General features: G+C 57.9%; 1 protein-coding gene across 2 annotated transcripts; it reads right to left on the reverse strand.

Annotated features, from left to right (window-relative positions):
* Nucleotides 1–1832: 1832 nt before the first annotated feature.
* On the reverse strand, nucleotides 1833–10226 carry C24H3orf18 (chromosome 24 C3orf18 homolog). Of its 2 annotated transcripts, none has more exons than XM_055413906.2 (5): nucleotides 9948–10226; nucleotides 8002–8363; nucleotides 4952–4977; nucleotides 4276–4423; nucleotides 1833–3041 (listed from the first exon to the last, which is right to left on the reverse strand). In XM_055413906.2, the coding sequence occupies exons 2-5, from the start codon at nucleotides 8323–8325 to the stop codon at nucleotides 2961–2963; spliced, it is 579 nt and encodes a 192-aa protein (XP_055269881.1). In that variant the 5' UTR covers nucleotides 8326–8363; nucleotides 9948–10226; the 3' UTR covers nucleotides 1833–2960. The 2 variants fall into 2 exon arrangements, with proteins under 2 accessions (XP_055269881.1, XP_055269880.1); XM_055413905.2 differs by having other exon boundaries at nucleotides 9843–10226.
* Between the last annotated feature and the right edge of the window lie 221 nt (nucleotides 10227–10447).

Here is a 10447-nt window from a genome sequence, read left to right on the forward strand (position 1 = left end):
TTCATGTAGATGTAGATGTAAGGATTTAGACATAGGTGTGTGTGTGGATACGCATCAAACACACACACACTCATCTTTTCTTCCTATTTGACATCTGTTCCCTCCCATCTCAGATGGTACTGCAGAGACTGGGCTGGTGCTGCTCTCCCCCCCACCCCCAAAGGGTGGAGCTCAGTGATGTTTCTGGAAGGAATCCATTGCAAGGTCAGACTGCTCTACAGGAGTTTCTGGGCTCACCCCACAACTTTCCTCTATATTCTGAAGGCGTCCCTGGCATCTGCCAGCAGCCAGGCAACAGGATTACTGTATTCACTTTGACTCGAAGGTGACACTTCACTTGATTAAACAAGATGGCCTCCTCTGAAGGCATCGGTCCACGTCCAGCCTGGTACCACCCACTGCAAACTGCCGTGGCTTCTGCCTGCAGCCCTGGTCACTGCCCAAGGGGAGGCTTCACATACCACGTGTATGCAAGGGTGGGGGGCCAGGGAGCAGCTCCCAAGGGCCCCTTTGTAACAGTCGCCACAGGAGCAAGAACGGCAGACCTGTAACACTGTCACACTGTCTGCCTGGCTGAGGGCAGTGAGGAGAGTTCTGGTCGACCTGTTAGGCCATGGGCACTAGGACACGTCACCAGGAGCCTTTTATCCCGATGTTTATTGATCCCATGCTCTGTGGAAGACCTGGGAACTCTGGGGGGAATCTGGTTTTTCCTCCAGGACTGAGAAAGAGTGAGAAATCAGAAAGTGGGTGGAAGGGAAGAGGGGGTGTCTGTGAGGGGACGAAAGAGAAGGAATTGTCTCCTGTCACCCCCAGAAAGCGGCCCTGTGTCCAGCACCTCGCCAGACCCACCCGCCAGGACCGGGACCTGGGGCAGGCAGGGGGAGAGAATGGTGGCAGGTTCCTCCTGGAGCCCCATCCTGGGCCCTGGGCCCTGAGGGCCCACTTTACTCCACAGGCACCATTTTCGGGTCCCTCAGACCTTGGTCTTCTGCGCCTCCCACCTTCTCGGGCTGAGGGGCTATCCAACTAGATGGGGGTGCGTGGACTATGCACCCCCTCCCCTCACCCTCGGGAATCCTCTGCAGTCTGCTGAGGGAAGGAGAGCCCTTCACAAGACCAGGGTTGCCACCAACAGGCCCAGCTGTCTGACCCCAGTGTGGGAGGCCCATGGGGTTCTTGGCGGCCCCACTCTCACCCAGGGCCCTGTCCAGGAGTCCCCACCTCCAGCCCAGCCCTCCATCCTGGGACTGGGGTTCTCCCCTCCTTGTTTCCACTTATGCCAGCCTGCAGGCTCTGTTCTTTAGCGGAGGGTCTGGATGTCACTTAAAGGCCTGGTTTGAGATTTTTCAATGTTAGAGCTGTTTAGTCCTGAGAAAACCAGGGCAGTTGGTCACCCCAGTGACCACACCTTCCAAACCCTTCTGAGCCCTGCAGGTGGGTCACCCTACCCCCCACTGCAACCCTGTGCTCTGGAGAAAAACACATTATTTCTTTTTCTCTTTTGTGTTTCAGACACAGGTTCTATGGGTCTCAAGCCCCCTCCCTCCTCCGGTCCCAAAGTTCCTGTCCACTTGGCTCTCCAATCAAGGGGATAGCAGGCATGGTGATGCCATTCCACAGCTGAGGCTCAAGGCCCCGGAACAGCCTTGAACTCAGAACTTGAGGCATGTCATTGGACAGATCAAGGAAAGACAGCCGGGCAGGGCTGCCTCCTTATGGCTGGGATCCGAGTGATACCCTCTCTCCCCAGCCCCTCACCCATCCCACCCCTACTGGGGTTTCATATCCTCAGTGTCACAGGCTCACACTCTCTTTGTGTAAACGTCTTAATTACATCTTTAATGCTCTCACATGTAGATGCTGTGAGTTAAATTACAGTTTCTGCGCATCCCAAATTACCCGTAGCCCTCCACTTGGCTCCAATGCTAACGTATTTATAGCATCCAGAGGAGGAAATAAATCCAGAACCTTCCCCACGAAGGCCTCTTAGGCCCTCACATCCTGAGGGTGGTATTTGTCCAACAGAGGGTTAGTACCTGCCGGCTTCGCGTCCGCTCCTACCAGCGGAGGACAGCCGCGGCGAGGCTGGGCGAGAAGGCGCGCTGGCATGCTCACGTGCGCATGCGTGCCCTGAAGAGCTGCGCCAGGCGCTTGGGGTCTGGCTCGACCCAGATGCCCCAGACTGGCAGGATTCCTGCGGGGCACAGGCTGGGCAGACCAAAGGTGACCAGAACCCAGACTAGATCTCTTCTGTTCCGCAAGGGGCCATCCCCACCCTGTTTCAGGCAGTCAGATCTCGCAACCCGTGACCACTGCCCCCGGACCAGTAGCCTCTCCCCCAACCCTGGATCCCCAATAAACACTGAGACAGGGGGACTGTTCCTGAAGCTGGTTACTGGCTTGTACAACCCAGTGAAGAGACGCGGTGGGCAGTGGACCCTCGGCTCGGCTTCCCTCCTCCCGCCAGTTCCTGAACGCCGATGGCAGAGAAGGGGTGGCCCGCTTGATGCTCCTCTACACGCCTTGGGGTGGGGGTCGGTGGGAGGGTGGAGCCAGTGCGGGGGTCTCCATCCTGCCCCGTGCTGGCTCAGGTGCGTGTCTGCAGGTGGGCACGGTGATGTGCATGCAGGGGCCTGCTGCATCCCTCCGCACCTGCTCCCCCGCCTCCCCTCCCCCTCAGCTCTCCTCTGAGCCTGGACCCAGCCCATAGTCGGCCAACAGGGAGGGATGGCTGGAAGACCGCATGGATCCCCGTCATATGGACAGACCTCCTCCTGGCCGGGGGCGGTGGGCAGGCCTCTTTTAGAGCCTGAAGAGTCAGCAGCTGGGTCCTCAGAACAGCTGGGGCCTCGGCAGGGCAGGTCCTGAGAGTCGGTCTTAGTGATCTTGGTGTGGGCAGCTCTGTGGGCACTGCAGCGGATGTCTTCGTCAGAGGTCCAGGCCCATCCCTGGGCTACTCATGCGTGGATGGCATTGGCCACATCGGTGAACACCAGCCGACTGGGCCTCTGCACTGGGCCCTGAGAGGGGAGCGTGGTCTGCACAGAGACAGTCAGGGCATCAGGGACCTTGACTGAGGCCAGGCCCTCTCTTACCTAGTCACCTCCACCCTCTGCTGCTCACTTGCGCTTGGCACCCACTATGCCTTCTGCCTGGAATGCCCTCCCATAAGCTCAGCCAAGAAATATGACCTGACTCAAGTGATTCCTCCCATGACTCCTCCTGACAGCCATCCCCAGCTCATCTTGCCTTCTCAGCCAGAGGCAGTGCTTTCCCTGGGGTCCCGGGATTAATTACGCATGTACCAACTCCTCCCAGTTGAGGAGGCTCACCTCTGTACCCCAAGCCCCAAAGCTGCAGCACAGGGGCTGGCACAAGAGAGCTGCACAGGAAATGACTGTCAAATGGTCAGTCGTCCCAAGAGTTGGGTGGACAGAGATTCTCAGCCCAATATTCTGAATATCCCAAGGGGGCGTGAGTCCTGATCCAGGTACACAGAACCGGTAGCCAAACCAAAGGGTCTCTGACTCCCAACCTCCACTCTTCCTGAGTCCAGTCTCCCAAAGCTGCCTCTGTGGGGCTAGATTCCTTAGCAATCTGTGGGGTCAAGGCCAGGAGGGATGCAAACGGGCATCACGGTCGGGGGAGGCCAGGTCTCTCCATGGGGCTCTGGCCCCCGGACATCTCAGGGACTGCTGGCAAGTGGCCGGGCAGCCCAGTGACTCTGGCAGGATAACCACACAGATACCCAACTCTGTGGACACAGGAGGTTAGTCTGCCCAGGGTCTGCACCTGCCTGGGGTCTGCCAGTTACTGGGAACCCCCTGGTCTACTCAGAGGTGCCAGAATCTGATCCCAATGACAACTCGCTCAGCACTGCGATCTCAGGAAGCAGAGGAACCCAGGATCTCAGCTTCCCAACATTCCCTCCTGCTTTCCCCCTAGTTTCAGGGGTGCACCCAAGGCAAGAATTGGGTTTTTTTCTCACTTGCAGATGAGAAAACTGAGGCTGAGAGAGGCCAATGGACCTTCCCAGGTGACCAGGGGAAGAGCTGGCTGGACCCCAAGGCTGCCCTGGCCTGGCTGTGCGGTGATCTGTGGAGAGCCAAGGAGCAATTGTACCCGTTTCTAATCCAACCCGACAAAGCCCATATAGCTGCCACCTGACCACATGGCAGGTGTTAGAAAGCTGCCCGGGAAAGGAGGGAGGGTGGGGGCGGGAGAGCCACGAGTGGCCTGCGGGCTGGGTGGAGGAGCCTGGCCAGTGCCCACCTTGCCCTGCATGGCCTGCCCAGTGGCAGCGGCCTGCACTGAGGCAGCGTCCCGCCCATGCTCCAGCAGCTCCTGCTCCAGTTCGTCTTGCTCCTCCGTGGGGTCAAAGTTGTACATAGGCATGAGCTGGTGGCGTAGCTTCTCCAGCCTGGGGATGGGGGCAGAGAATGCCGGGGGCCGGGTGGGCCTGGTGGGCCCTTCCCCTCCCACCAGCCCTCCAGGCCCTGCCTGCTGATCCACTGACACAGTCCTATTGACGGTCCTAAAATTTTCCCCAGGATTCAGTGAAAGATATTTCTGCACACATAGTACTGGCTCTGCCCCTCGGATGGGTGGCCAGGGAGGGAGAGTTGCCCACTCCTGGGACCAGATGGGGCCAAGAGTCACAGAGTCATCCGTGGGGGCCATGGGGACTGGCTAAGCCAGGGGCTTATGTGGTCCACAGCCTCTGGGGGGCCTGGGGAAAGGGGAGTCAATGGCAGCAGGGCAAGGGTGGCTCAGCCCTCCCCAAGGGAAAGTGGCCACCCCCAATCCTGAGTGGGCAGGAGGGACCCTGACTCCCTGACTAGGGAGAGGGATCTTCACGGTGGGAGGACTCTCCTTCCCCACCCACATCCCTAGAGTCCAGCCCAGCACAGCCCACAGGCTTCGGTCTTGGGGGCAGCTGGGGAGTTACCTCTTCTTCTTCCTGATGTACAAAACCTGCAAGAGAGGGAGGCAGCATCAGATGGCCAGGGAAGGAGGCCCTAATTAATCCAGCAGTCCTTAGGACAGGGGACACACTGAGGCTGATGAATGGGAGACCTCTAGGACTCTTGTCCTCAGTGACCCCATCCCACGGACACCCACCTCCTGCCCCATTTGGCATTTACGAGATGCTGCAGAGCGTCAGAGGTGGAGAGCAGCCCCGCCTGGGAAAACCACAGTCAAGCCTGGCCTGGTGGGACTCACGGGCCCACCCTGCCAATACTGACAGTGGCTCCAGCCACTCAGTGCCTGCCTCAGCCTCCTCAGGGCTGAAGTGTGTGTGCAGGGGTGGGGAGGGGACTTCAGCACACCCTCTACTCTCAACTGTCTCCAGGCACAATACTTTTCCCCATGTATAGGTAAAAAGTACAGGCGACAGGCAGAGGCCAGACTCGGCAGGGCAGTGGCTCTGGGCAAGGCTCTGGTCTGGGTTCCTGGGGTTTCCGGGGAGGTTGATGGTCCTCAGTGGAAAGCGGTTGAGGGGGAGGACCTGAGGCCCTGGACATCAGCCCAGATCAAACTCCTGAACCCTGATGCTGGAGGAACCTGGGAAGACCAGGTTGGGTGGGTCCTCACCTACCACTGTACAGACTTGGAGATAAAGACCTGGGCAGCCTGAGAAAATAGCCGGGACCCAAGAGCTCCAGGCTGCAGCAGGAAAGCCTGGTACAGGGCAGTGGGGGCAGGGGAAGAGTGGGGAGGACGGGGATGAGACATGGATGACCACCTGGGCAGGGACCCCAAGGACGTCTGCCACCATCTTGCTCATCCCTAAGCTGATGTTTTTTGACTCCCAGGAACATGACCACTTCTGCCTGGGGGAAAGCCCTGTTCCAAGAGCCTGCCCTAAATCCGCCGTGGCTCCTACACTCTTGGTGGCTCATTCATCTGGTTTGTTTCCAGCCTGGCCCAGAGCTCTTCCTGCTGCTCATTCTTGGGTGACCCCAAAGGTGGAAAGAAAGAGAGGTGCCCCTTGCTCCGCCTTCCACCCCCAGGATATGAGCAGGCCCCTTGCTTTCCTGTGAGTGGGAGGTGACAGGAGCTCCAGGTCTCTGGCCCAGTCCCTGCCTGCCCTGAACCAGCAGCTCCAGCCCCAGTGGTCTGCACTCCCTGCCCTGCCCCATGTCCTGTGATACAGAAGGATCTTCAAGAGACCTTGAAGATCTCCACCGATCATCCACCATTCATCCCTGCTGCTCCTTCTGCCCCAAATAATAACACCTTTCCCCAATACACCTTCCTTTCCAAATCTTTCCCACCCTTCACTGTCGAGCTGCAGCCCCACCTCTTCCAGGAAGCCCTCCAGCACTGCTCCTCTGATGTGAGGCACACTGCCTGGCACTGATTTGTTTCTCCTTGCACACAGCATGGCCTGGCTCACAGTTGGCATGAGGGCAGATTCCCTAGTACTCAAGGAACCTCTCTAGACCTGTCCCTGGCCCAGGAGCTGTTTCCTGCCCTCCACTGCCTTTGCCCCATAAGCTCCCTATCTCTCTGCTTTGGGACATATAGCCATACACCCTGGCCCTCTGAATGTGCCTCCAGAATGAAGAGTAAGGAAGTCTTCCCAAGTTCCCAGGATGAAATCTTTGGGTCTAGCCCCTGCTTTATCCCTGAGGTTCCGCTGGCTCTGCCTGTTTAACCACCACGTGGGTGCCAAACATTGGCCTTCTGCCTTGCCCCTGCCCCAGAAGGCTGTGCAGGCCCTGGCCTTGCTCTGTGTGCTGTGTCCTGGCCCTGCCTGCTGGACAGCAGTTGCTCCCTGGCAGCGATCCGGAGCCTGTGAGGCCCATATGGTGACAATGGTTTACCAGCAGCTCCAGCCATGATGGACCATCCATAGCCCTATTTGTCAGAGCAACATGCTCCTAGGTCTCAGGCTGGCTGTCAGAGCCAGTGAAGGGCAGCAGGCTGAATGCCACCATTGCCGGGCCTGCTGAGGGACCTACGGAGCACCCGTACCCTTCCAGGTCTCAGCTTACACAATCTCCCTTGGTGACATTCTGAGTGTCCATGCATCATCTTAAGGAGGGAGTCCATGTCTTTTTTTTTTTTGGCTGCAGGATTTTAGTTCCCAACCAGGGACTGAAACCAGGACCATGGCAGTGAAAGCACCAAGTCCTAACCACTGGACCACAGGGAGAGACCATATCTTCAGCGGCAGATCTCAGATCTGGAAGCACTGTACCCACTCTCAGGGGGATACCTGGAGCCCCAGCCCAGCTTACCTCTACCCTGATTCCTGTCCAACTCCACCCCTCCTGTGACACTGGGGCCAGGTCTCCATTGTGAGGTCTCAGCCCTAATGTTACCTCCTCAGCTGTCCCTGACCACCCAGTCTAGGAAGGCCCCCACTCCCCACTCATTCCCCAAGCCAGTCTGTATGGGCTACCCTCGGCACCTTAGGTTGTATCTGTCTCTCACTCCCTGTAAGAACTGCAGAACCTTTTCTCCCTCATCCCTGGGGTCCTGAAGACTTGATCCAGGGCTGGTGCCCATGAAATAATTGCCAAGTGAATGAATGAACACTGCCAGCTGACTGCTATGCCCAGAGTATCCTATCCAGACTCTGCAGCCCATGATCTTTCCCAATTATCTTCTGGCCTCTACTCCTGTAAGGCCCCCACACCCACTTGCCTCGCTGTCCTGTTCGCTGCTCACAAAGCCTGCTATCTGCTTCCACACCTCTGCCCATCAAGACCCTCCATCTGAAACACCCTCTGCCCCAACTCCTACATGGCCTTCATGACCCAGCTCAAAATGCCATGTATTCCTCAGAACCTTTTCTTTTTTTTCTGATTGGAGGCAGCCTCTCTGGTCTCTGGGCCCCCATATAAACAAATCCCTGGGAAAGGGAAGGATTGTACTATCACTAACAGACCATTGTGTTCTGATTAGATTCTCTAAAATCTAACCGCTGATCACCCTTCTGCCAAGTGACAGCCATGTGGGCCAGCCCCAGCCTGCCCCAGCTCTCACCATGGCCACAGTCAGGCCAATGACAGTGATGATCCCGAAGGACAGAAGCATTGTGCCCACGCCGGCGGTGCCACCAGCCACGTCAGGGATTCTGGTGTCATTAAAGCTGGTGGCTTCTGGGCTGAGGGTGGTGGTCTCGGAAGCTGGCCCGTCTGTGGCAGGCTCCAGGTCAGACTCAGAGGTGGGTGGGCGGCTGCTGATCCAGCCCCGGGCAGATGGGATCCTGGAGTCCATGCTGATGCTGAGAGACTGATTGTGGTCAGAGAACCTGCCCACCCACTTTTGACATCGGGGGTGTCCCAACCTGTGGCCCCCACTACCCATACAGGGGGCCACGTCCTTGAAAGGGAGGTCCGTGGGTGCTGGAAAAAAAAAACAAAACATGAGGCTGAGGATGGGACTCTGTGGTGACATGAAGTCCCCCTAAGTTCTGAAGGCACAGGGGAAATAAAAGTTTGAGGGCAAGGGAAAGTTCAGGGACCATCAGGATATGTGCTTCATATACTATAGATCCCACGTGCATTTAGGGACGTGAAAATGAAGCCCTGCCTCCTCTTTGTGGGTAAGATGATCACAGCGATCATACTTGGAAGATGTGGAAGGTAGTGGGGAGGTTTGAAAGAAAAAGTCCACTCCCCCCCCAGCCCCTACTCCCCACACTCTTCATCTTCGTACATCCTGCCCCCCCACCATCCCTCACCTCCTGCTTGGGAAAAAAAAAAAAAATACTGCACAATGAGCAGATAGGCCTGTCTGTGAATTCTGGTTCAGCCACTTAACTGAGTGACCCTAGGCAAGTCAACCACCTCGCCCTGTCTCAGTTTCCCTGAGTCTAAGCTGCGGGCATTAAGGGTACCTCCCTCACAGAAAGAGTCAGACGGTCACTGACATATCAGAATGAAGTAGTCCCTAGAAATGACTTAGCTTAGTACAACCCTTATCCACAGTAAGCACCCAGTAAGCGTAAGCTCTTCTCCCTCTGGCCACTCCATTTGGGAAAGGGGGACCACAGTAGCCCCTGCACGCATTCTGCTGTGTGTCGTCCAGCCCATGCTTGGAGGGAAGGCAGGGACAGGTGTGGCAAGGCCAGAAGACAAGAAGGAGAGAAAGGCTACATTCAGGGCCTCTGATGGGCTTTCTCTATAGGCTGTTGTGTCCCTGGACCCCTACAGGGGAGCCAGAGGCTGCCAGGGACCAGGAGACAGTCAAGGAGAGTGAATCTTCAGAGGTAAGAATGGAGCTCCCACTCTGAGATGACTTCTCCTACCCATCCCTCTTCCCTTGGGAGCAGAGGGTGGGCGATATGCCCAGTCCAGGCTGTGACTTTGGCCTTCCCAGGCCAAAAGGCCCTGGATAAGACCGAGTGGAAAGAAGTCCCAGCCAAACTGCAGAAGGGCAGGCCTCGGGAGAGGAGGAATGCACAGATCATGGCTGCATACACACGCTGTGCGCTAGCTCATGGATATATGTGGGATGCCTCCCATGGGGGTGCATGGGTGTGTGTGAGGTGGGCACACACCCAGGACGGCCCCTGAGGAAGGGGCAAGGCTGGCACAGACACATGGGATGGGAGAGGCTCATCACCGCTCTCTGTCCTCTGCCTCTAGGTAGGCTGGGCTTGTCAGGAGTCCCAGGTTCTTTCTTGGTTCTGCCACTGACCCCGAGATGTGACCTTGGGCCAGACCCTTAACACTTGCTCTGGGGCTCTGTTTATTCTTCCTTCCAAAGGAGAGAAAGGGCCCTGCTCATCACTGTTCAGGACTGCCTCATATTCCAAAGGGCAAGAGAAAGAATCGGGGAGGAAAAGGGTTGGGCGCTACGACCTCCGAGAACCCACATACCGTTCTCCACCAGGTTCATCATTCCTCGCTTCTCCAATCCCCATCCCCACCTTCGCCCCTCTGATTCCTCCATTCTTGCACAGAAGCGGCGACCTCAGCACTTACTTAATCCTCTCTGGGGCGCCGAGCTCAGCCGGAGAGGTTAGGGGTGGTGGCGACCGGCAGGAGACGGGGGCAAGGTGGGGGAGGACCCCCCTGGTCCTAGGGTAGGGGGCGGCGGGTCCGACCCGAGGTCCGCCCTCCCTGGGTGGACCTCCTGGGCCGTGCCTGTGACGTCGCACCGCCCACAGCCGCTCTGCCAGCCTGGACAGGGACAGGCCGGGCCGGGACCCACCGCGGGGGTGGGGCTGAGGCCAGCAGCCTGGCGTCTCTGCGATGCTCCAGCTATTCTCCTCTCTGCCAGCCCCTCGCCCCCGGCCCCGGATTGGCTGTCAGGCCCAGAGCCGGCTCTGCATTGGTCCGCTGGCCTGCCGCTCAGATCTGGTTCTGCCCCCAGCGAGAGCGGGAGCCGGGTCTCAGTTCTAGCAGACCACTGCTCATTCTCCCTGGCCCATGTAGAATGGCGCGGGGGACTGTGGGCTGCCAGGCCTTTCTTAAGGGCAGAA

The sequence above is a fragment of the Moschus berezovskii genome, chromosome 24 (genome assembly GCF_049115385.1).
Source record: "Moschus berezovskii isolate FMDL1 chromosome 24, NW_MosBer_1.0, whole genome shotgun sequence".
In the NCBI taxonomy this organism is placed as follows: Eukaryota; Metazoa; Chordata; class Mammalia; order Artiodactyla; family Moschidae; genus Moschus; species Moschus berezovskii.